Source organism: Prionailurus viverrinus, chromosome C2 (assembly GCF_022837055.1).
Source record: "Prionailurus viverrinus isolate Anna chromosome C2, UM_Priviv_1.0, whole genome shotgun sequence".
Taxonomy (NCBI): Eukaryota; Metazoa; Chordata; class Mammalia; order Carnivora; family Felidae; genus Prionailurus; species Prionailurus viverrinus.
Window position 1 is genome coordinate 93,014,034 of NC_062569.1, and position 27,124 is coordinate 93,041,157.

At 39.2% G+C, this 27,124-nt stretch overlaps 2 protein-coding genes and 1 pseudogene across 8 annotated transcripts in view; 1 reads left to right on the forward strand and 2 right to left on the reverse strand.

Moving 5' to 3' along the window:
- Positions 1 to 13,833, reverse strand: part of GTF2E1 (general transcription factor IIE subunit 1) — a 43,545-nt gene extending 29,712 nt beyond the window's left edge. For 3 of the 7 annotated variants that reach the window (XR_007155787.1, XR_007155788.1, XR_007155786.1), the window contains exons 1-2: positions 13,557 to 13,721; positions 8,239 to 8,705 (exon numbers count right to left, since the gene is read on the reverse strand). Coding sequence is in view for 4 of the 7 variants with exons in the window: in XM_047875972.1 (XP_047731928.1) it covers positions 8,239 to 8,686 (448 nt within the window). In the remaining 3 variants the exon portion in view is untranslated. The other 4 variants (XM_047875972.1, XM_047875970.1, XM_047875971.1 and 1 more) reach the window with 4 other exon arrangements.
- Positions 13,834 to 13,953: 120 nt separating this feature from the next.
- Positions 13,954 to 27,124, forward strand: part of RABL3 (RAB, member of RAS oncogene family like 3) — a 38,598-nt gene continuing 25,427 nt past the window's right edge. Inside the window, exons 1-2 of the mRNA XM_047875652.1 lie at positions 13,954 to 14,058; positions 18,421 to 18,512. Of these exons, the coding sequence (XP_047731608.1) occupies positions 14,013 to 14,058; positions 18,421 to 18,512 (138 nt within the window). The 5' untranslated portion in view covers positions 13,954 to 14,012. The remainder of the gene's footprint in view (positions 14,059 to 18,420; positions 18,513 to 27,124) is intronic.
- LOC125175257 (glyceraldehyde-3-phosphate dehydrogenase-like) lies at positions 24,382 to 25,385 on the reverse strand (annotated as a pseudogene).

Here is a 27,124-nt window from a genome sequence, read left to right on the forward strand (position 1 = left end):
TCACTGCTTTGCATGCAGAAGGAAAAAAAAGCAATTGTAACAAATTTTTTAATTCAGAAGATCTCAAACATATTTGTGATGTATCTAGTAAAACCCCACACTCTATAACTCAACTTATCAATGAAACTGGCTTCTGTCCTTCCATAAATGGGCACTTGTAGATTTGGTATAATCATACAATATTCTCAGATTCTGGAACTCACTATGAAGGGGAAAAAATATACTATGCCTGGGAGGGGAAACAGCAAATTGAAGTATAGTACTTACATAAATACTAAAGTCTGCAATAAATTATCTAAATTAGGCTTAAATCGAATCCATCTCAACATGCAGTGAGCAGGCAAAAAAATCTGTCGTTTTGATACAATTCTTTGAAAGACCATAATCAATAGGATATTATATGCCAGCATCAAACTAAAGTGCAACTTTTCACAAATTAGCTTCCATATAATCAGCATCAAAATACAAAAAGGATACAACTCACCAAAAGTTTCATTTAAGAAAAAAGCCCTCAAATCCTCATGATCAAAGCAACATAATTTTTTTTTTTAATCAGATCTAAAGGTTTTGAAGAGGTGAGAAGGGTAAAAGAGAGAAGACACTTGTTTCTTTACTATCTTTTTGTAACTTTCTGTAAATTGCTTTTATTTTTTAACTTAATAATCGTCTCCCCTTACCCAAAACAAATCCACACTTCTGAGTTTTCCAGTATGCTTTTCTAATGAAACTGTCCTGGGCAAGATTCCAAATCAGCAAATGAGTCAAATAATCCTAGAAATATGTGTGTGTGTGTGTGTGTGTGTGTGTGTGTGGTTGTGTTATTAGCATTTCAGGAATTGAAAATACTGCTTATAAGACATCTCCTGTCCTAAGTAGAAAGAGGTAAGGACAGGAAAAAGTAGCCTGCTGTATGAATATAAACATCATTAACAAGTCTTAAGGAGTCTCACAAATACAGGACCCTAACAGTTGCAAAATATTGGTTAAGGAAATTGAGGAATTTTAATGATATGGGGATCAAGAAACTGATCTGCTTATAAACTAAAAAGCTTTACCTGCAGTCACAAGGCAAGAAAGGACTCATGATTTAACCCCAAATTTATATATGAAGATCCCAAGTAGATATGGAGTTTACTTGATATTCCAAGTGACCAGAGACAGTGGAACATTATAGCTGTTTTTAAGAGTTATTTACCAGACACTTATTTTCTTTTACAGTTAGTTATTAAAGACTCCTTTAACACTAATCCGTCTCTTCTAATACTATTAATACTAATGTATCTCTATTTTCATGTAGCCACACGAAACAAGCTGAATATTCTTTCCTGATACTCAACCTACAACATCCTAGAAATCTATACAGCCCCAGATTTATTACTTGGTAAGATCCTCCAAACCCTAGAGTACAGCACAGGCATGTGTAAGTGTACCCACACACACATCATTAGATGAGTTGAGCCAGAAAAATTAATCTCTAAATTCCTATTTCTAAAAACGTATTATATACATAGTTATAAGATTCTTTTTTTAATTTATTCAAAAGTTTATTTAAAATGTGATTCTCGGGGCGCCTGGGTGGCGCAGTCGGTTAAGCGTCCGACTTCAGCCAGGTCACAATCTCGCGGTCCGTGAGTTCGAGCCCCGTGTCAGGCTCTGGGCTGATGGCTCAGAGCCTGGAGCCTGTTTCCGAATCTGTGTCTCCCTCTCTCTCTGCCCCTCCCCCATTCATGCTCTGTCTCTCTCTGTCCCAAAAATAAATAAACGTTGAAAAAAAAATTTTTTTTAATAAATAAATAAAATGTGATTCTCGGGGTGCCTGGGTGGCTCAGTTGCTTGAGCGTCCAACTTCGGCTCAGGTCATGATCTCACAGTCCGTGAGTTCAAGCCCCACATCGGGCTCTTGTGCTGACAGCTCAGAGCCTGGAGCATGCTTTGGATTCTGTGTCTCCTTCTCTCTCTGCCCTTCCCCACTTGTGACCTCTCAAAAATAAATAAATGTAAAAAAAAATTTTTTTTAATAATAAAAAAATAAATAAATAAAATGTGATTCTCAGTCTCTAGGTAAATTCAGTAATAGGGGCTTCCAAACTATTTCTAATTCAAACACTTAATTTATCTCCTTGGGGCGCCTAGGTGGCTCAGTCAGTTAAGCATCCAACTTCAGCTCAGGCCATGATCTCTCGGTTCATTAGTTCAAGCCCTGTATCAGGGTGTCTGCCATTGCACAGAGCCCACTTTGGACCCTCTGCCTCTCTCTCTCTCTCTCTCTCTGTCTGCCCTTCCCCTGCTTGTGCGTGCCCTCTCTCTCTCTCTCTCTCTCTCCCAAAAATAAATAAACATTAAAAAATTTTGTTTTTAATTTACCTCCTACTGATCCCCGACAAAACTACAGTGCCACATATGCCTTTAAAGAAATACAAAAACTAGGGGCGCCTGGGTGACTTAGTCAGTTAAGCATTTGCCTCTTGATTTCTGCTCAGGTCATGCATGATCTCACGGTTAGTGGGTTCGAGTCCCACATTGGGCTCTGTGCTGAGAGTCAGAGTCTGGAGCCTGCTTCAGATTTTGTGTCTCCCTCTCTCTCTGCCCCTCCCTGCTCTCTCTCTCAAAAATAAATATTAAAAAAATGTTTTAAAAAGAAGTATAAAAACTATATTCTTTCACTCACTATTCCCACTATTGAGAATTCTTCCAAAGGAAAACTTAAACATTAAAATGCTATATACATAAAGTGTTCAAAGCATCATATCTATATTAACAAAATATAGATAAAAACAAAGTGCCCAAAAGGGGTGGAAAGGAAAATGAGGGGGGAAAAATCACACCTAGTAAAGCATATTTTGAACACTAGATAGAAACAGGAGAGTTTGGTACATTAAGGAACCAAAAGATTACAAACTATTCTTGGTTACCATTATAATTATAGGTCATATGCAAAAGGATAGTGGTTTGCAGGTAATTTTTTTTCTCTTCAAAATTTTCTCTGGCATTATGGCTGCATTAATTTTTAAATGAAAAATATAAAACTACTTCCATATCATCGAATCTTAAAGGAGAATACAATCTTCCCCTTCCTTTTGGGGAAGCTTGTTGCTGACTTTAACTTAGAAGGGCCATTAACTGAGGTGCCTGGGTGGCACAGTTGGTTACGCGTATGACTCTTGATTTTGGCTCAGGTAGTGATCTCACGGTTTGTGAGATGTAGCCCTACAACAGGCTCTGCACTGACAGGTGCAGAGCCTGCTTGGGATTCTCTCTCTCCCTCACTCTCTGCCCCTCCACTGTGCGTGAGCACATACCCTCTCTCTCTTAAAATAAATAAACTTTAGGGGCGCCTGGGTGGCGCAGTCGGTTAAGCGTCCGACTTCAGCCAGGTCACGATCTCTCGGTCCGGGAGTTCGAGCCCCGCGTCGGGCTCTGGGCTATTGGCTCAGAGCCTGGAGCCTGTTTCCGATTCTGTGTTCCCCTCTCTCTCTGCCCCTCCCCCGTTCATGCTCTGTCTCTCTCTGTCCCAAAAATAAATAAACGTTGAAAAAAAAAAAATAAATAAAAAATAAAAAAAAAAAATAAATAAACTTTAAAAAAAAAGTGCCATTAGCTAAATCACCCATGGTTGAGACTACTAAAGTAGCAATAGAAATACTAAATCTACCTACATGGCCAGAAAGCTTGCTAAATCTAAAAGATACTATTTTGCTGATTTGAGGGATTTCATGTCATATGGTCTTTGTTTTGATTACATAAAATTCCCATATTTCACTAAAACAGCTGGTTTTGCCTGATTAAGCTTCTGAAACCAGAGACTAATGGGCAAAGGCTAAGCCATTCCATTTTAATGAAATAAAGTATCTATACATACTGTAACGGAAAAACCTTAGCCTTTTTTCTTTCCATGTAGCAAGAAGCCCAGTTCTTCCCTACTGTGTATTTCTTCCCTGTGTGTCTCCTTTACTAGTCACACACAACACTTCACTTCTGACACTTCTGGTCCCCAAATGTGTGGAGGTTTTACCCCAAGTAATTCCCTGTGATACCAGCTGGATGTCCTAACATTCAACTCAGTTATGGCTACCTGGAGAGAGCATCAGAACCCACAGGCTGAGAGCTTAGTCCTACAAGACTGTCCCCTCACCCCAACTTCAGATGCCAGTCACAAGCCCAAGTTACCATGGGTGCTTCTGACCAACCAGCTATAGATAGAAAGTTCCAACGAACAAGCTCCTCCTTGGATTCAGTTAATTTGCTAGAGAGGCACACAGAATTCAGGGATATACTTACTTATGTTTACCAGTTTATTAAAGGATATGATAAAGGATACAGATGAATATCCAGATGGAAAAGATGTGTAGGGCCAACTATTTAGCAAAGCGTACCAGGCTTCCCTGTCCTCTCGGAGTGCATCACTCTCCCTGCACCTCCACATGTTCACTAACCTGAAAGATCCCTGAATCCCATACTACTGAGATTTTTATGGAAGCTTCCTCATGCATGGATGATCACTCATCAACTCCATTTTCAGCCCTTCTCCCTTCTCAAGAGAATAGGGGGTGGGGCTGAAAATTCCAAGCTTGGTCTTAGCTTGGTCTGTGACCAGCCCTCATCCAGGAGCCATCCAGGACCCACCCAGAGTGACCTCATTAGGACAAAAGACACTCTTATTACCCAGGAAATCACATGGGTTTCAGGAGCCCTGTGTCAGAAACAGGGGTCAAAAGCCAAATATTAGAATAAAAGATGCTATTTGTGCTCTTATCACTTAGGAAATTATAAGAGTTTTAGGAGCTCTGCACAAGAACTGGGAGCAGAGATCTCACACAGACCAAGCATCAAACATTTGGGGAGAGTTCAACCCAAGAATACTAATGGCAAAATCTAAATGGGAAGTATGGAAAGAACCTAGAATCTTTAGGGAAAAGAGAAATGGGGTAAGGAAAGGCTATGAACTGAAGCAAAAAGATCACTGGCTTATGTGAATAAACAATGGTAAAACAATTCTTGCTGAATTCAGAATTTCCTGAGCCTAGAACTTCTGGATGTTCATCTAGGAGCCATTATCCTTTGTCCAGTGGCAGGGAGCTGCCCATACACTTGAGTTAAAAACTTTTTTCATGGAAATAATTAAGTCTAGAAAGCTTCAAATTTAATTCCTGAATGCCCCCTAATTACTGATATAAACCACAGTTCAACCTAATAATTGTTGAGATGGAAATGGAGACAAATGCCTATCAGATTCCCCCATCATTTACTCAGAAATATCATCAATCTCCAATAACAACCTGGAAGAAATAGAATAGCTTTGTACAAGACTGGGCTTGAATGAAAACTATAATTCTATCAATTTAAAGAGAGCATAGGGGCGCCTGGGTGGCGCAGTCAGTTGAGCGTCCGACTTCAGCCAGGTCACGATCTAGCGGTCCGTGAGTTCGAGCCCCGCGTCGGGCTCTGGGCTGATGGCTCAGAGCCTGGAGCCTGTTTCCGATTCTGTGTCTCCCTCTCTCTCTGCCCCTCCCCCGTTCATGCTCTGTCTCTCTCTGTCCCAAAAATAAATAAACGTTGAAAAAAAAATTTTTTTTAATAAAAAATAAAAAATAAAGAGAGCATAAATATTACAATAGAAAAAGTTCCCTCCTTCTCCTCTGATACACATACAAAATGTTTATTTCCCATCTTCTTTAAAATGGGGGTGGGCATGAATAAAACAGAGGAAGGGAGCAAAGAGAAAAAGAGACCAAGATTTCTCAAGGGAATGTATAACCAAGGGATGATGTCAAGGCATTAATAGTGAAAAAACAAAACACCAGAACTGACACAAAAACTGGGCCTAATATCACCCAATCAGCACATTCTCTCCTTAAAGGCAAAGTCCACATGAAAAACCAAATTATAATCAAAAAGCAGGTATATTTTCAGAATGAAGTTCCCCAATGACTAAAAATTTTCAATCATGATACCTTAAGACACCTTCACTAGGGAGACATAAATGGCAATTAAGTTGACTGTACTGTCTGATCAGTGACTCAATATCCTTGATTCAGATAATCTTGACTGTATTTTGATATTAGGCCATCTCCCACACAGTCCAACTATTGCTGACAACTAGTTTCATTCAGACACTAACCCTAAGTGAAATACAAAGAGCATTACAGATCAATCTCCTACATACTGATTTATAAGTAGTGGAAATACTTCCCTTTAGAAAGTCTCATGAAATTAAATAAGTATCATATGAATAAATGTAGAAGCACATTACTTTAGATTACCTTCTCTGAGGGACTGGATTACACCTACTACTGTAGTCAAGAGTGACAAAGACAACCACTGTAACACCAATATCTGCCGAGAATCACAAAACCAAAACCCAGAGCTCCTTTAAGAAATCTGCTAGAGCGAATGGAAAAAATGATGAGAATTTTCTAGTCTATTCTGAAAGAGCTCCAGATACATTTTATAACATTCCTCTATAGCACACTCAAGCAATTCTTATATTCAGGGTGGTTGAAATTTTCTTACAACCAAGATCTCTTCCTAGTTAAGCCCTTTCAAGGTAAGCAGGCTCTGCCTGACAAATTAAACATTTAATACAAATGTGACTTCTTTAAATTACTTTTCATCTAAAATGACTGCTTCACAATAAATAAGAAAAGTCACCGGCTATTTCTAGTTCTTTAGGTTAATAATCTTAATTGATATTTGGATTATTTCTCATTAAAAAATAATTGCAAAATTCTCTTAAATAGACAATACATAACATATACAAAAATTAGACAATTAAACATACATAAATCTTTTTTTTTTTGCAATAGAACATTTCATGTGTGAAAGTTTACATTTTTCAGATAGTTTTTTAAAAGGCAGATCTACGAACTAAAAAGTACCCTATACTCCTGAATTCTACCATAACAAGGGGACAATCTAACTTACCAGCATTGGCTCTCTCTATAGATTTTTGCCTCTAGAAAATAATACAAAGTTAATCCACCGAATAATTACCAAAACTGTACACTCTTTTCCAGTTTACAAATGACAACAAGACAAAATTACTATACAACCCAGCACTTTAAAGTTTCTGATGTTGGGGCACTTGGGTGGCTCAGTCGGTTAAGTGTCTGACTTCGGCTCAGGTCATGATCTCACTGTTCAGAGTTTGAGCTCCACATCAGGCTCTGTGCTGATGGCCCAGAGCCTGGAGCCTGTTTCAGATTCTGTGTCTCCCTCTCTCCCTCTGCCTCTCGCCCAGTCATGGTGCCTCTCTCTCTCTCAAAAATAAATAAACATTAAAAAAAAATTTAAGTTCCTGATGTTAACACTAGGCATATTGTGTTTTTAGAAAATGCATGTTTTACAATCCTGTGTTGATAAGAAAAATCCTTAAAACCTAAAGCATTTAATTAGATGAAGCAAATTACAGATCATGTTGACAATTCTCTTCCACTAATAAACCTGCAAAAGGTGCCCCTCTTATTTCATCTGGCTGACGCTGATCTTTTAGGTCTCAGACAGTACTTCTTCCAGAGGCCTTCCCCAAATGCAGATTAGAGGCCCTAGTTAAATACTCCTAATAGAACTTTGTACTTCCACTAACAAAGCATTTAGATACATTGTATTATAACTTTCTGGCAGTGACTGCTACAAGTAGACATTCAAATAAATGTTGAAGGAAGAGGTCAAAGAGGTCAGAATGGCTTCAAAGTGGTAGAGAAGCCAACCCTTCAGATTAGGCTACAACTGCAAATAAGGGGTTGAGGGTGGGAGCAGAGGTAGGAGGGCCATGGGTGATACAGTACACTTCCTTGTGAATGAAAAAGGCAAGCTTCTAAAAGTAGTATGACAGTCAAACAAGAAAGTAAGACTAAGAATGACCATACACGGACTTACGAATCCGTTCAATTTTATAATGATATGCATAATTGGTTCAAAAATTAAACCAGGGACGCCTGGTGGCTCAGTCGGTTAAGCATCTGACTCTTGGTTTCAGCTCAGGTCATCTCACAGTTCATGGGATTGAGCTCCACCTAGGGCCCCAGCTCCACATCGGGCTCCACACTCTCAGCAGACCCTGCTTGGATTTCTCTCTGTTCCTCTCTCTCTGCCCTTCCCCAGTTTGCATGCATTCTCTCTCTCCCTCTTTCAAAATAAATAAATAAGCTTTTTTAAAAAATTAGATAAACCAATTTAAGAAATAATTTATTTTTTAAAATTACTTAAAAGAAAGATTCATAAATTGGAAAAAAATCTCACCTGTCATAGGATCAAAGAGCTGATTAGCTTCTAAGTCCGTAAAAGTACTACTACAGACAGGACATTTGAAGGAAGCCCGGTTGGTGGAATCTCTCTCATCAGTTTCAATCCTCCTTCTCATGTGGTCCAATTTATATTTTACCACGTTAACAAGAGTACGATAATTAATAAAGTAGTAGTTATGGCGAGTGGTTTTCCCATCTGCAGCAGTCTCTACCCTCATTCTGCATTTGATGAACTTATCTCCCTTTAAATTATTCAAAACTGATCGAAGTTGCTTCCGATCAAACTTGAGCAGCTCCAACATATCCTCCTCTTTCACACAGGGGTTCCGGATCAAGATGTCCAAGGCCAAAGCATGCTCAATGCCATAAAACCCCCGGATCACGTACTTGGCTAGCCTCTTCAATGCTGCAGGAACTTCGGTGAGGACATCTGGGTCTGCCATCTTTAGCAGCAAACTTCAACTTTAAATAAACCAAATTCAGAAAAAAAAAAAAAAAGGGATCAGAAGGACATAGTAATCATTTTAAATCTAGAATTATCAACCCAATAGGGAGCTGGTAGTTACCACCCTTTGAAGTGCCACAAAGGTATCTGAGACATTGTTTTAAGACTTATAGGGGCGCCTGGGTGGCTCAGTCTGTTAAGCATCTGACTTTGGCTCATGTCATGATCTCGAGGTCTGAGTTCGAGCCCTGTGTCGGGCTCTGTGCTGACAGCTCACAGCCTGGAGCCTGTTTCAGATTCTGTGTCACCCTCTCTCTCTGACCCTCCCCCATTCATGCTCTGTCTCTCTTTGTCTCAAAAATAAATAAATGTTAAAAAAAAATTAAGAAAGACTTATAAAGCCTAAGCATTTAACAGAAAACAAGATTTTCCTTTACAGTACACAGATTATACTTTAAAAGCTTCACATATTCCTTAAATGGTCATTTTCATGATCTACTGTGCTTGATTCTAAAAAGAAACTTATTACCAATAGCAATGTTGTATTATATCAAGCCCACTTTATTTCAGAAAAAGAAACAAAAAAGATAAATGAAGCCTCACTATTCTTAATGCTATAATCTTTGGGAATGCTGGGAAACCCCTGAAAAATCTATCAGCATATCCTTAAAGTGTCTTTATTTCTTTTCTTGAGAAAAATTTTCCTACCAAAATCTATTCTAGGAGGTTTTACATAGTCATGCTTTCACAATAAAATCACAATAAACCAATAAACACATAAGTAATCACCAGATGGGTGTTTGGCAAAATTACTGTTATAAATCTGAAAGAAATTAACACTTGGATCCAGATAGCTTTACCAACCTTGCAAAGTTAAATCTGATGATCAGTTGAGTAAACAGTCAAAAACAAAAAAACAAAAACAAAAACAAAAACAACTCAAGATATCTTTAAATACTGGATCCCTGGGGCGCCTGGGTGGCGCAGTCGGTTAAGCGTCCGACTTCAGCCAGGTCACGATCTTGCGGTCCGTGAGTTCAAGCCCCGCATCGGGCTCTGGGCTGATGGCTCGGAGCCTGGAGCCTATTTCCGATTCTGTGTCTCCCTCTCTCTCTGCCCCTCCCCCGTTCATGCTCTGTCTCTCTCTGTCCCAAAAATAAATAAACGTTGAAAAAAAAAATTTAAAAAAAAAAATAAAATAAATAAATACTGGATCCCTTCTTGCAGGACGAAGTACCCAGTTCTCACGTCATGACCCATAAGGCTATCTTCTACAAGCCCACACTGGCATGGGCTAGATTTTCACGTGGCTGTTAAAAAGCCTGTGCATTGGAATTCAGTTAGCCTGAGATTTAGTAGCTGTGTGATCCTGAGCAAATTCCTTAAAACAACTTCAAGCCACATTTTACTCTCTGAGAAATAAGGATATTAATTATCTCAGTGAGGTTATTGTGGTGAATAAATAAGAATGTGAAGCAATATGTGTATTAGGAAACACTTGTTGATAAGGGTAGCTCCCATGTTGGTTTAATCATTAAATCAATACGTGACAGCCAGGCTATCCACACAGACTATGTCAACATTTCCCTACACTATAGGGAAATTTTTAAGAGGCTATTGAACTCTTTCAATAGAGAATCACATTCTTTTATTAATATTAGTTTCGATTGAACCTTTTGTTTATAATCAGTGGTTATCAACAGAATCAGATTTAATACCTTTTTTAGAAGAAATGTCTTTATATCCACAGTACTATACTATCAAGGTATTCCTAAACAACCAATCTATACACATATTTTGGGGGGGAAATATAATGCCCTATGTGTAATAAAGGAAAGATAAAAGGAAAGTCAGTTACAGTATTTCAGATTGTAAATAATCAGGCAGGAATGACTATATATAAGAGACAAAGCAGGACCTAGATCCAAACCTATTGTAGTCCTAAAACATTCCTGTCATCCCAAGGCTGAAGGATGCTGAACAAGTACCTGAGGTGAACACAAAAGTACTATCATAGCATACTACCAGATGCATTTTGTTCTCCTTTCCAATTTGACCCCAGTTTTTTTGTTTGCTTTGTTTTACACGCTCAACAGTTGGCAAAACATAACATACAGCCTCTAAAATATCGAACAAACGAAAAATGGCAAATGTCAAAATAAATTACTTTTCCAGTATTATTTCCTACTGTTATATTGCCCTCCCTGACCTCCCACTCCATAAGCTCCATATTCTAGACCAATGGTTCTCAACCCTGGCTGTAAAGCAGAATCATCTGGGGAGCATTTAAAAACACCCATCCTGGGCCCCATTCCCAGATATTTTGTTTCAGCTGGTCTGGGAGAGCCAGGTTAGGCATAGTGTTATTTTATTTATTCTGTTATAACCTGTTATTTATTCTGTGTTCCAACACACAAAGTCTCTGACCACTGTTCCTGACAAATTTGGTGAGTGGCTACTACATGTTCCCCCAATACACATTATCATTTTGCCTGTCTCCTTTGCCTGAAACACCTTAGTGGGCCCTACAGATTTAAGCAGGGAGTGACATGAAGGACTCTGCAGTACAATAGTTTTGGTTTAGAATCCCAGCTCCACCATTTCCTACCGGTGACGTTAGAAAATTCTGTTTCCTCATCTATAAGTGATTGATAGCACCCTCCTCGTAGATTTGAAGTACAGATTACCTGAGATAATTCATGTAAAGTGTTCTGCTTTCAGGGCTAAAAACAGAAAAGTGCCATTAAATACGGGCATTGATAATAATACCCTCTATTTAGAAAAGTGACTCTTGTAACAATATGAGAAATGGCCATAAGTATTGAAGATGGAGCCACTGCAAAGCTATTAAGAGCCATGGTAACCAAGCCTAAACTAAGGAAGAAAGGACAGGATGAATGAAACTTACTACAAAAACAAAATTAAAAGAATCTGATAATTTATTGGAAATGAGTTACAGAGTGGGAAAATTTTAAATAGCTATTTGGGTTTGTTTGTTTGTTTGACAACACTTTTTATTGTGGTAAAATACACATAACACAAAATTTAGCAATTAACCATTTTGAAGTATACAGTTCAGTGGTATTAAATATATTCATGCTGTGGCACAACTATCCCCACCCCCCATCTCCATAACCCTTTGCATCTTGTAAAACTGAAACACTGCACCCATTAAACAACATGCTTAATATTATTAAATAATGACATATAGTTATGTGCTTTGAGTCAGTGTAGCTAGGAAGAGAATACTACTAAGAAAAATGAGTTAACACCTGAAAGAGGAACAGGTTTGGAAGAAATGAGGCATTCACTTTTAGATGCTTGTCTTTGAGGATATACCACAGAATATTCTGTGAAGATGTCCAGCAGGTAGCTGAACAAATGAAACTGGGGCTCAGGAAAGAAGTCATGCTGTTCCAGCTTATGCAAAACCTCTACATTCTAAAATCATCCTTCCTGACATTTTGTTCTCTCCTCTATCATTTCTACTTCCCCACTTAAGCTGAATCTCCTACTCAGTCTTTGGATTTATCATGTTACTTAAGTCAGAGGTCTCAAACTGGCAGCCTCTGTCACATTGTTTGACCCAAAGAACGTTTTGAAGATTTTCTGAATTAGTCATCAACACTGAAAAATCGTGAAATTTCACATAAATTTCAACTTTAAGCTTGAAAGTTGGAAGTATGTGAGGAAAAAAGTGAGATCATGTTCCCACAGGGAAACAATAACCTGAAGCTGAAGAACAGTTGATGGTTTTAAACAGGGAAGGAGCTTGGCTGGCCTCTGGAGACTTTTGAATGTGTGACCTTTCGGCACCAACCTGTTTCTTCTTTTTTAGCCTCACGGTCCATCAGTCACCTCCCAGCCTCACCTACCTCCCTAACACAGTCCAGACCCCCAAGGGCAAGTTGGTTTGGTCTTTGAACAATGTATTCTCATCATACATTTAGCCAGGCACAGAGTTGGAGAAACAAAGTTGAAATGCATCCCTTCTCTGCACTGTTGACCCTTGTCAGCCTCATCCCCAGCCACACTGGCATTCTCTCAATTCCAATTCCATAAGCCACACATGCTTTCTCCACTTCCAGGCCTTTGCACATACTGTTCATTCTGCCCACAAAGCTAAGCTCAACTCCCTTCTCCTAATCATCTTTCACATATAAAATGACGTTTCTCAAGGAGACCTTCCCAGACTCCCCCTAGTAGCTTAAATGTTCCCCTTTCACACACAGCGCTTCCCCTTTACTTCTCGCAGTAAATAGATTTGTACTGTCTTCATGTCCGTCTCTGAGACCAGGGCCTTTATCTTGTTCACCACTTTCTAGCACCCAGCACAGCTAGTCTAGCACTTTCATAAAACTTCCAGGAAGTCTCCTAAGCACGTGTTCAAAATGCCCACCCTGCCAGCTTCCCCCAATTCACTTCCTCCACTGCTGCTTCCAGAATAGAAAACGACTACTGAAAACCCTCTCCTTTAACCTCAAATGGTTTTAAGCAGGCGGTGACAGGATTGAAATTCGCTGTTTTAAAAGGTTATGCTACAGGATGTAAAACAAAGGAGAAAGGAGCGGATGTGGGAATCCAATTAGATTATCTCAGCGTACCACTATTCCGGTTCTAGAAAACCATGGATCCTATACGTCTGTGTTTTTTCAGTTACCATGTTCCATGGCACTTTCCATACCTTCGTACATAAAGCGGCATAATCACCGCAAAAACTGCAACCGGCTGCCCTCCACGAGCTCGGTTCTGAGCTCGGTTCTGTAATGTTCACTCCTCCCCGCTGAGAGCCCCCGAGCCCCTAAATTCCCTCGGACTGTGCCAGGTGAGTCCTGGGGCCACACTCGGCGCAGCCAAGCCCGTCCTACCGGAGGTCGCACACGGGCCGCTCCGGGGTCAATGGTTCTTTGGAGGACCACGTCAAGAGAATAGCTAAGGGGATGCGGGTAGCTAAGGAGAAAGGAGAGAAAGGGGGGAGAAACCCTGAAATGCGACGCCGGACGAGGGAATCGAGAACAAGGAACAGGGAGCAAGGTTTACCAAAACGAATCTTCGAACACTCCCACTACAGCTTCCCTCAGCGCCTCAACTACCGGCTTAAACGAGCCACGCCACTAGTGCGACAAAGACAATTCCTTATTCCTGCGACCAGTTTTGGAACCCACCCACCACTTTTAACCGTACCGGCCAATCAGCACAGTGAGGCCTCCGTTCAAGACAGTCACACCCCCGATTAGCCAATGAAATTGAAGACTCTCTCTTCCATACCCAGCTCTGGTTGGCCTACCATCCCGGAACAGGCGTTAACTCCGGGCTGTGGCAAGATGGCGTCCCTGGATCGGGTGAAGGTACTGGTATTGGGAGACTCAGGTGAGCGGCTTAATCCACCTCTAGAGTTCCTGACACTGTTGAGTTATCTGATAACCCTCTTCCTTCGCTACTCCCCCGCTTCTCCAACGAACTGGCTCTGACCGTGGCTGAAAGCCCTCTCAAGGTCTAAAAACTACACTTCCCAGAGGACTTTGCTCTGACGAAGGTGGCGTTGCAGGTGGGGGGCGCGGAGCCCCGACCTTTCTCCGCCTTCGCAGCTTTCCCAGCCGGTCTCCCGGGCGACCGCATCCTAGCTTGTATTGCCGATTCCTTTGTTTTAAGAGATATGCAGACATTGAGTATTGTATTGGCGCTGTAAGAAAGATACAGAAGCTGGGATCGTGCCTTCAACAGATTTTGTTCATTACGGAATTCAAACATGCACTAAGAAAAATGACTGTTCCAACTGCTTTACAGATACTAACTCATTTAATCTGAGACCAGCCCTATTAACCCCATTTTACAGATGAGAAAAGTGAAGAGGAGAGATATAAATGACAGAAGCTGTTTGAACCCAGAGTCTACGCACTTAAACACTAAGTCATGTTATGAAATGAAATATTGGGTTGTAGTCCTGTTTTAGTCCTGTTTTACTCTCAGCTGGGCTTCTTGATTTCTTTGTTCTCTTTAATCCTGATTGAAAACCTATTATGTACTAGGTTGTAAGAAAAAGAGCAATTAAGATAAGGCTATATTATGAAACAGCTAGGATTTAATGCTGAGCTCAATTTAATCCTAGTGTTAAAATTCTTCTTTTGACACCTTGGACTTTTGAGAACTAGAAGTGAGGTCTGCATTTCCCCTTCTCACCTCACTACCATTCTCTTTCTTACCATAACTTCCAGCCCTGTGCTCATTAAGAACTTGGAATAAATGCTAACCTTGCATTTCGTGGATGTCCTTTTCTGGAGTTGACCTCTGAATGTGTGCTGTAAGCAAAGACATTATGCAAAATGCATGGAAGATATATCATGGAGAGGATACACCCTAAACAACTTGAAAACTAGCCTTACAGTAGACTGTAAACAGTTGTGGAGAGGAGGAAGTTAAGAATGTTTCCACATTGCCTGAAGATTATTTGCATTCCAAAATGTTTTATAGATAGCATTATTTAATATCCCCTTAAGAAAGTTGCATTATGAAATTCTTTTCATATAATCCAAGTTATCAACTCCAGTTCTTTAGCTTGAAGTGATGCTGAAGTTAATGAAGTCACTCAGCCAGTAATAATGGTCTAATGGGACTTGGCAAGAGTATAACCAAGTAGAATTTGAGACAAATTCAAAGCTAACGTGATTCATGATGTATAAAGTGGGCTTTCTCCCTCATTTTTAATTCACTTTTCTATCACATCTAACCAACGCTTGATGTTCCATATTGTTGGAATTAGTCAGTTTTTTTCTTTTTCACAAAAATACTTAAGTACCTGCTACATAGCAGGCACTATAGTAAGTGCTGAGGCTGTAACTGTGAAATCAATGCATTACATAACAGGGTTGAATTGGCTGCTGCATTAAATGTGGAAAAATGATCAGGCAATTAGTAAGCTTTTCTTTTTCCTGATAGCCTGGTTGTAAAACAGAAGACACAGTCACGCCCACTTGATTGATCTTGTCACACATTCACGGACATTAGGCTATGTATGGAAAGTCGGTTATTGCCTTTTTGTCATTTCCCTTTTAACACTGATTTAATAACAGGTAAGGATATGCTTTTTACACTTCATCTGCCTTTGTATTCAGACTTCAAAGTTTATTTTTGAATAAAGTCTTATTTCCCCTGTGAAATGTTGAGGATTTCACAAACATATAAAAGAATGACTTGAAATGTAGAGATTTGTTTTATATCCCCTAGAGATAGTTGATAATTTAGTTAGGAATCCTGAAAGTCTCACTAATACACACATACGTTTTTCCTCTTTGTTCTTTCAGAGATAAGAGATAAGCTTAACACATTACCAGGAACTATATTTGGAACTGGCATTTATTTAATTATATTGGACTTTTTCCCCTAAGCAAATCAAGGGCATTCTTTTGATCTAATTTGATTCTAATGGTAAAAGCATAGAATTAGTACCTCCCAAAATTCTTAAAGAAATGAATAGTCAGCCAATTTTCTTGGCACTTCAGTAATTCTTACTGCTGACAATCTATCCAGGGTTAGTCAACTCTTCCCACCCAAAGCAGTTAATTCATGGAGAGCTATACAATATTAACTGCATAGAGATGTTTGCTGACACAGTTAAGCTTAACTAGAAGCTCAAACCTTGCATCAGGCTGGAAACCAAGCATGTAGATATATGTCTCCAACATAGACAACCTACATGGAAACACCAATCAACAATATGCCCTAAAGGTCACAGATGTCAAATGCAGTGCAGTAAATACAAAGACAGAGCCAAATTTGGGTACTCAAAAATCTAAAAGTCTGTGTTGAAAAAAATAAAAAGAATTAAAAGGAAACCTGAGAAAATGTTTGATTCAACTGCATGAGACAGCTAATATATAAAGAGGTTATGTAAATTGATAACCCTAAACCCATTAGATAAACGGGCAGAGAACATCAACAGATAATTTCGTAAGAGAGGAAAGACAACTGATTAACAAAGATTGTAATGGATATCTTTACCAGAAGGTAAAGAAATACAGACTAAAGCAAGATGTCACTTTTTTTTTAATCAAATTAACATAGATGAAAAAGCAACAACATACATACTCTTGAGGTGCAACAGGATCTGCAGGCTTATATATATGGCTGGTGGCAGAGTAACCAGATGAAAGTTGTCAACATATATCAAGAACTTTAAATGTTCATTTCACTTCTGGAAGGGTATACTATGGAAATCATTTTAATTTGAAACAATTTAAACAAGTCTTAGCATAGTGAAAAGTTCAAAACATATCTAATAATGAGGGAATGGTTAAGTAAATTGTTATGTCTACTCTCTGAACTACTATGGAGACATTAAAAATGTTTCTGAAGGGATACCTGGTTGGCTCAATCAGTTGACCATCCGACTTCAGCTCAAGTCATGATCTCAAGGTTCTTGAGTTTAAGCCCCACATCTGGCTGGCTAGCAGTCTGTCAACGCAGAGCCCGCTTCAGATCCTCTGTTCCCCTCTCCCTGCCCTTGCGCTCTCTCAAAAATAAATAATATTTTTTAATGTTTATGAAGATTCTGTAATAACATGGAAAAATTTAACCCCTAAATAAATATTAATTAAGGCACTGTTCTGGAGACTGGAGATGAAAACAATGTGTAAAACCTAGTCCCAACCCTCAAAGAACTTAAACTGAGTGAATAAAAACTATAAACAAAGAAGTGTAATAATGTGTTTTTTAAGTGCTTTGTAGAAAAATGTACAGGGCACAGAGGAGACCCAGAGGATGGTGGATAGTGTGCTTAGTTCTACCTCTGTGTAGTTAAGAAAACTTTAGAACTAGAAAGATGCTGAGTCTTAAAAGATTAATTCACCAGGCCAATTTGGGAGAGAAAATGAATGGGCAGGATGGGGAGAATATTTCAGACCAAACCAGCTATGTAAACAAAGGCAGGTATTGTCTTTAAGTTCACCATGTATATATTCACAATAACAACCTACTTTTAGAAACCCCCTGCTAATGGTATTAAATAAAGCTACATGTTGCTTATAGGGCTCTTCAGGCCATTTTTCCTTTTTTAAAATTCATTCCAGATTGTCTGTAAATACAACTCTTTATAATAAAAAATAAACATAATTAATAGGTTCATACACAGTAATGCGCACAAACAGATGGTCTAAATTTTTGATACAACTAGTGTTACATAAAGATTCACCAGCTATGCTTGTTACAGTGGCATCCCAAAATGCTGTGAATTGAATGAGTGACTCTACATACAGGTATACAGAAGAACTCATTCTCTTTCTTCTTCATCTAGATCTCCATATGCTAGTTCTAGCATTAATAACTACATTATCTTGAACCCAGTGGGTCTACAAGAAAATAAAGTTCTGCCTTAAGGTAAAGGACCATGATGTAGAAGAGGGAATAGAGTAGTTCTATTTTCCCAAAGGGTCAAGTCTGAGCCAGGTTGTTGACTGCCTTTTAAAAATCACTATATAGGAGAACTAGAGGGTCTAAATATGAAATTGTGAAATGGTGAATCCCTGTCACAATATTCAAGCACAATTTGAGAGAACCACTGTCTTTAACCATCTTCTCTGTATCAATAAAGCTTATTAAGTGGTGGTATGGTATGACCACCCTTCAGCCAACCATACTTTACCTATCATTATTACTGCATATGCTCAGTCTTACTTTTGTCATAATGGATATTTCAGCATGTCTCTTACATGACTAGAGTTCTTAAATCTTTTACAGGTGTTGGGAAATCTTCACTGGTTCATCTTCTGTGCCAAAATCAAGTACTGGGAAATCCATCATGGACTGTGGGCTGCTCAGTAGATGTCAGAGTATGTGTTTCCGATATTTTAGTTTTTCTTTAGTCATATTAAAGATCAGTCCTTCAAACTACATGATCAAATTATAGTACTGTAGTCAAAACTGATACTAATAGCTAGGCTTTATTAACTACCTACTCTGCGTTAGATACTATGCCAAATGCCTTGTATGTCTTTTCTTACTTAATCTTTTTTAAACTGAGACATAACTGGAGAAACTAAGACATGGAGAAGTAAACTACCTTGATCAAATTCACTCAGTGCAAAAAAAGCAGAGTTAAGATTGGATCCTAGACTTAACCCAGTCTATGGCCATACCACCCTGAATGCACCTGATCTCTATCTATCTAAATAGTCTTAATCCAGAGACTTCTGTGTTAATTACTGTGTTATATACCCAGAGTTCACTTAACATGCTCCATAAATAATTCTATCTAATCCTTTGGCACTAAGACTGACAACTTGGGGCTAGAAATATAAAGTCAAAAGCTTCTGGAGCCTTATGTCTGGGTCTTCTTCTCTTTAGCAAACTTGGGTACAGTTTCCTAACTCTCTATCTTCCCAGATACTGTTGGTCTTTGCTAATCCCAACTAGTCCTGTCCAAGTGTCTCTTCTGCTAGCATACATCTCTCCATTGACTTAAGAAATGAAAAGGGAAGGAATTGTTCAATTGAATTAGTTCAGTTGACAGTTATTTTCCTTCAGTTCTTTGAAGCTGTTGTCCCACAGACTGTGACTTATAGTTCTAGTGATTGGAAATCTTTTGTCAGCCTAATTATTATTCCTTTTTAAGGTAATTTCTTCTCTCTAGTTGCTTTTAAAAGATTTTTTTTTTATGTTCTGTAGTTTTGCTAACTTATGTCTAGGTATGTGTTCATTTTTAGTCATCCTGTCATAAGGTTGTGCCTCTCCTGTCTGTCTTTATTTTTCAAATTTTTTAGCCACTATCTGTTGTCTTCCCTCATTCACTCTGTCTTCTCCTTTTGAACTTGTATTAGATTTTTTTTTAATGTTTTATTTATTTTTGAGACAGAAAGAGACAGAGCATGAGCAGGGGAGGGGCAGAGAGAGAGAGGGAGACACAGACTCTGAAGCAGCTCCAGGCTCCGAGCCGTCAGCACAGAGCCCGACGCGGGGCTGGAACTCACGAACCGCAAGATCGTGACCTGAGCTGAAGTCGGACGCCCAACCAACTGAGCCACCCAGGTGCCCCAGAACTTGTATTAGATTTTTATTCTCTGTGTATTTTAATTGTACTTACATGTTTTCTATTTTTTGTTTCTCCTTTGTGTGTTCTGGATCATGTATTCATATCATTAAGAATTTTTGGGGGCGCCTCGGTTAAGCGTCTGACTTCGGCTCAGGTCATGATCTCAGATTCGTGAATTTGAGCCCCGCATAGGGCTCTGTGCTGACAGCTCAGAGCCTGGAGCCTGCTTCAGATTCTGTGTCTCCCTCTGTCTCCACCCCTCCCCCACTCACACTCTGTCTCCATCTCTCTCTCAAAAAATAAATAAACGTGAAAAAAAATGTTTAAAAAAGAATCCCTTCAATTATGTCTAATCTGCTTTTTAATATATCCACCAAGTTTTTCATCTCAGTAACTATAATTTTTTATTTCTAGATATTCCTTTTGGTTCCTTTTCAAATGTCAAAATCTTTCAAAATATCCTGACCTTTTATTATGGTTTTACTTTTTATTTTATTAACATAGTATTTTATGGTTTCTTTTGGATTGTTTTATTTTTTCTGCGTGGGTGATATTCAACTTGCTGTGTATGCTGACTATACCTCATGAAAATGTATGTCTTTGTATGGTTTATAATTCTTTGAAGATGATCACATCTTCAGCAGGATATTTTTTTCTTCTTCCCTGTGGAAATTTTGTGTGCTTGTTGTGTGAAAGTACAGTACCTTTTCATTTCTGTTGCTGCCAGAGCCCTAGGGATTTCAAGGGTACTTACAATTTTACATCTAGGAGTCTCCATGCCACCTAGATAATGTATATTCTTTAAGTTTCCGATTCTAGTACAGGCCTGTGGTTTTCATTTTTTGTGGACCCTCTATCTGTTCTGTACCACCCCTACCTGAAGTCCCTGACAGAAAGTTTTTCCTACTTTCCTGAACCAGTGGACAGTTCTTCCTACTCTCTTTGACTGGGCAGCTCACCAAGGGTCCAGATTTCATGAAGGGAACTGTAGTCTGGTCTTTGTCACCCACTCATATATATTCTGCCTTAGAAGCCAGAAAACAGGGGCACCTGGGTAGCTCAGTCAGTTAAGCATCCAACTTCATCTCGGGTCATGATCATGAGATTGAGACCCATGTCGGGCTCTGCATTGACAGCACAGAGCCTGCTTCAGATTGTCTGTCTCCCTCTCTCTCTCAGCCTCTCTCTCTCTTTCTTTCTCTCTCAAAAATAAATAAACATTAAAAAAAAAAAAAAAGCCAGAAAACAGATCTCTATTCCTGGATGGACACTAAAACTCCAGGGACCAGCCCCTGAAGCTGTCTCCTCTGAATCTGGGTCAGTTCCCACTTCTCACTCTAATTTTAAGTTCTTCATTTCTGGCATCTCAGGATTTCCCTTTATTTTCTTGAACTTGTCCTCTTTATTTTATAAAAATATTTCTATGGCATTTCTGTGAATTTGAAGTCAGAGGGGACCTGTATGTGTCATTTCAGCCTGCTATGTTCCCAAATTCTTGGATATAGGAGAAAAACAAATACTAGATAATGAGTTCATTTGGCAAATTGCCAATAGCAAGTTCTGGACCGAATTTCCTTTTGGACTTTTCACAATCCCTTTCTGTGGGAAAGCATAATATTGAAAAGAAACTTAGATTTAAACTCCCACTTCCTGGGTCAGTTCCCATATTGCCTTTTGCTTCCTCAAGAGTGACTTTAGAGTAATCAGTTTACTTCTCTGAGCCTTAGTTTATCCTCTACAGAATATAGGTAAATAATGCCTGCTTTAGCTAGCCTTCAGGTTTGTAGGTTATGTTATACTGTGACTGATTTTACTGGAATGAGTCTGGTACTAACTGACTCCTATAAAGCCAGGCTGGCCTGAACTGCATTATTGTTGAAGAATGGGGCATATGGAGGTGAAAGTTATAACTCTTCACTATGTCTTGAGCTAGTTGGTCTCTGTCTTTCATCTTTGAGAAGAATGCATTTCTTGAATGACAACATAAGTGAAAGGCATTTGTAAACGATAATCTTAAGGAAAGTTGTCATAGACATGTAAATTGTTTTGACTACTGTTGTAATAAAGTAAACAGTTCTTCCCTCTAGCAAGAATGATTAAATCTGATAAAAACCATTACCTAAATAGCTTGGAATACTTTCTTCTATAGCAGCTTTTGTATTGCAGTTATAGCTTCTATGTTATTGAAACCAGAGAGAGGGTATCTCCAGAATCCAGGTAGATGTGTTAATACACTCTTTTCAAAACTCTTAGAAATAATTTAGCTCATTTTACATCTAAGAGCTTACTAAAAATAGAGATAATAAAGGTGATAATGTAATTGTTTAATTCAAGTATTGGGTGAAACTAATGAGCTTAATGTATGTACTCAGTAATTACTAACATTTTGGATTTAGTATGCATTGGAGAGGTATTCATAACTGAATTGAAGGGAAAAGGGAAAAGTTTTATTTTACAGTGTTCTTCATTCATGACTGTCTTCTAATTTTGTTGCCGCAAGTCTAATGGGACTAATATAAATGCATGGCTACTCTTAATCATGAAAACAAAACTTACAGAATTTTAATCTTTTCGCAAATTATAAATAAGGAAATTGACTTGTAATTTATTGTTCATTTTAATGGGATTTTAACTCTCTAATTTACACATTGCATACAATCAATATTTATTGACTTCCTCTTTGGGCAGCATAATAATGTGCAAGCACTGAAGAGAAATTTAAAAAGAAAAGACAATATCTATCCTCACTAAGAATGTGAAATAGGATCTAGTAGGTGGCACAAAGTTCATATTTATGAATAATTTTAAAAATAACATACTGGGGTGCCTGGGTGGCTCCGTCAGTTAAGTGTCTGACTTCAGCTCAGGTCATGATCTCATGGTTCGTGCGTTCGAGCCCCGCATCGGGCTCTGTGCTGACAGCTTGCTCAGAGCCTGGAGCCTGCTTCGGATTCTGTGCCTTCTTCTGTCTCTGTCCTTCTGCCTCTTTTGCACTCTGTCTCTTTCTGCCTCTCAAAAATAAATAAATGTTAAAAAAAATTTTTTTAAAGAAATAAATAACAATAGTACTGAATGATGGCTTACTTTGCCTAAGCACCGATTTTACAAACTAATTCAAGTGATTCCCACAACAACCCTTCCAGATAGGTGCTCTTAGTTCCCCCAATTTGATACATGAAGCAGTAGAGGCACAGAGGTGTTAAATGTCTTGTCCAAGGTCACATTGCTAGTTAGTGATGGGTTGGAATTCAACCCCAGGTGGTCTGGTTCAAGAGCCTGTGCTCTTGAGCACTATTCTGTACTGCCTCATGTTCCAGAATGGTATTAAGAAAAAAGTATTCTGCTGTTAAATACAGTAACCACTAGACTAATTGTGGCAATTTAAATTTAAATTAAATTAAATTAAAATTTTAGTTCCTCAGTTAAACAAACTAGCAACATTTGAAGTGCCCAATAGTAACATGTTGCCAGTGGTTACTGTATTGGACATTTCCATCATTGCAGAACATTCTGAGACAGCTCTGATAGACAACATTTATAGAGAAGGTTAAGTGTTAATAGCAGTTCAAGAGAAAAAGTTGAGGTGCTTGTAAAGAATGGAAAATTATATTGAGTGTCAATGATTGAACAGGTGGCCTGGACAATGGACAAATGGACTGACTATTCCTCAAGAAGGGGTATATATACTATAGGTGAAAGAGAAGTAAATGATAATAAATTCACTACTGGACATGATGAAGGGAAGTATCTATGAGCTCTCCAACTGAAACTGTCCAGAAGGCATTCAGAGATGAGGTAGGGAAGCTTAAGAGAGAATTCTAAATTGGACTCATCTATATAGATATAATCCCAGACCGTGAGAGATGGTGAGTTTTTCCAAAAAGCAAATTTAGAAAGAGAAGACCTGAGAGAAAACCTTGGGGTATATTTGGAGAGTTGAAGATGAGAAGAGAGGTCAGAGAAAGATTGATCAAAGAGGTAAGAAGATAGCCAAGATGATGAAATACCACAAGAGTAAATGGAGAGAGAATTTCATGAAGGAGAGAATGAGTTTTGATATGAAATGCTATAGAGGTGTAAGAACTGAGAGAGAGGGAAAAAATGGTGATGATGAAGTCAATCCTGACCTTTGACCTTTGACCTTGCAATGGAAAGTTAGTAGTAGAAACCAAATGATGTGAGTAGGCAAAGAGGAAATAGAGACAAGTTTAAATCCATCTTTCACAAAGTTTAGAGGTTAAATAAAGGAGTGAATGGGTACAGAATAGAAAGGAAAGCAACAGTCTTTTTTTTAAATAGGGGAAATGAGCTTGGCTAAAGGCAAAATAAGATTACTAGAAAGGAAGAGGCAACTAGCAGTAACCTTTATATTTTTCATTCATCCATTTGTTCCTTTAGTACATATATTACATGCCTCCCGAGTTTCAGACACTGCAAGGAATTGGAAGTATAGCAGCAAATTAGACAAGTTTGGCAGTATACTTTTTTGATGGTACATGACAAGGTAGGGGTCCCCAAACTCCTCCCCTTCTTTGGGGGATCTGGAATGGAAACTGTATAGAGGTCAGAAGATTCTCAGTGTGTTGGGGAATGGGTTGGGCCAAGGACTTCCCAGCAGCTGAGGGCCTCTCTCTTCTTGCTTTCATTGGTGCTGGTGGTCCAGGGAGCTCTTACTCCTTAGAGCCCATGTGGACCATAAGGTCTACCACCCATTGCCATAGCCAAATTCATTGTCATACCAGGAAATGAGCTTGACAAAGTGGTGATTGAAGGCAATGCCAGCCCAGCATTGGAAGAGTGGGTGTCACTGTTAAAGTTGCAGGAGACAACCTGGTCCTCAGTGTAGCCCCAGATGCCCTTGAGGGGTCCTCTGATCCCTGCTTTACCACCTTCTTGATGTCATTGTGTTTGGCAGGTTTCTCTAGGTGGCAGGTCAAATCCATGACTAGCACGCTGAGGGTAGGGACATGGAAGGCCATGCCAGTGAGTTTCCCATTCAGCTCAGGGATGACCTTACCCATAGCCTTGGTGGTGCCAATAGAAGCAGTTATGGTATTCTGTGCAGCCCCGTGGCCATCATGCCACAGCTTCTCAGAGGGACCACCCATGGTCTTCTGGGTGGCAGTGATGGCATGCACTGTGGTCATGTGTCCCTCCATGATCCCACAGTTGTCACAGATGACCTTGGCCAGAGGTGCAAAGTAGTTGGTGCAGGAGGCATTGCTAACAATCTTGAGGGAGTTGTCATATTTCTCATGGTTCATGCCCATCACAAACTTGGGCACATCAGCAGAAGGGGCAGAGATGATGACCCTCTTGGCCCTATCCTTCAAGTGAGCCCCAGCTTTCTCCATGGTGATGAAGACCCAGTGGACTCCACAACATACTCAGCATCAGCATCACTCCATTTGATGTTAGCGAGATCTTGCTCCTAGAAGACAGAATTAGGCTTTTCATTGATGGCAAGTTTCCCATTCTCAGCCTTGACTGTGGTGTTGAGTTTGCCATGGGTAGAATCATACTGGAACATGTCCATGTTGTTAAGGTCAACGAAGGGGTCATTGATGACAACAGTATCCACTTTGCCAGAGTTAATAGGAACCGTGGTGACCAGGCGCCCAATATGGCCAAATCCATTTACTCCAGGCTTCACCATTGTGTCTCAGGGATGTGGCTGGCACTGCATCAGAAGATGTGGCTGTCTGTCAAAGGGGGAAGAGCAGGGGCACCTGGATGGCTCAGTTGGTTAAGTGCCTGATTCCTGGTTTCGGCTCAGGTCATGATCTTACAGTTTGTGCAGAGCCTGCTTGGGGTTCTCTCTCTCTCCCTCTCTCTGCCCCTCCCCTGCTCATGCTCTCTCTCTCTCTTTGTCTCTCTCTCTCTCTCTCTCTCTCTCTTTCTCTTTCTCTCAAAATAAATAAATAAATAATAAATAAATAAATAAACTTAAAAAAAATTTTTTTGAATAAAAGGGTGGAGGAAGAGCAGAGAGCCTCTTCATGCTTTATAAAAGTTACAAATAATAGGGGCACCTGGGTGGCTCAGTTGGTTGGGCATCTGACTTCAGCTCAGGTCATGATCTCACAGCTAATGGGTTTGAGCCCCGCATCTGGCTCTGTGCTGACAGCTCAGAGCCTGGAGCCTGTTTTGGATTCTGTGTCTCCCTCTCTCTCTCTCTGCCCCTCCCCAACTCATGCTCTGTCTCTCTCTCCATCAAAAAATAAATAAACATTAAAAAAATTTAAATAAAAGTTACAAGTAATAGGTAAACTCCTCAAATGAGGTAAAGCCTTTCATACTTAGTCTTGATATAGTTTTTAATAAAAAATCAAAAGGTGAGTAAATGAGAAGTACCAAAGTGACAGCAGCATTGAGGAGTCTGGTTCCTTTCCCCACTTAATTAGCAGCATATACTGTTGCTACATTTTGAGAAAACCCATGCTTGCATAGCTGTCAAGTCTTTAATGACTTAAAGTATCAGATACTTGATGACCTGATTTAAATATAAAACATATTTCTTATAATTTGCCATTACTCTCAGTCATGCTGGGCTCTTAGCATTGCACCAACTGACCACTTACTGTATCCAGAGCAATACTTGTTGTAATGTCAAGTTTTCCCTTGGAGACCACTCACCCATATGAAAGATATGTCATAGCTACAAACTATAAGCCACTGGTTTAAAATTCTTAGGACTCATTCCATTTGAATTAAGTTAAGCTAAATATTAGTTGAGCAAGTTGGAAAGGAAGAAGGGTACCTTCTCTTGTAATTCTGGAAGGAGACAATGAAAGAATTGATTAGGGAAGGTATTCTTTGATAGGAAAGAGTATAGATGAGGACATCCATGTGGCTTGGGAGTGAGTATATGTAGCCAGAGCAAGCTGGCTAACAGACCTAGTTCATTGCAAGACTAAGAGGGCACGCTACATATGTATTACATGATTGCTATTCTTGGAAGTCACTGTACAGTCTTTTAGGGGAGGCAACATTAGACATTTGAAATAATTTTAGAGAAAAAAAGTGATGTCCTGCATTGATTGCCAAACTTAATTATATGTCAGAATCACCTAGGGATCTGTCTGTAAAAGTACAGATTTTTGAGCCCCATCCCAGAAGCTTCAGGGACAGTCTAAGAATCTAATTTTTGTTTAAGAAATCAAAAATGCAACTTGAATCTAATTTTTAACAAGGTTTCTATTCGTTCTGATTTAGTTCATTTTCAGAATTGTACTTGAGAAGCACTGGAATTCAGTCAATAAGAAATCCAATGTAATAAACCCTTGGAAGATGAAATATTCTGAATTTATTCATTGATTTAAACAAACATATCCAAGCATCTAATATGTGCCAGGTATTATGCTATTTTCTTGGTCTACCAATATGAATAATGCATGACTTCTTCCCTTAGGC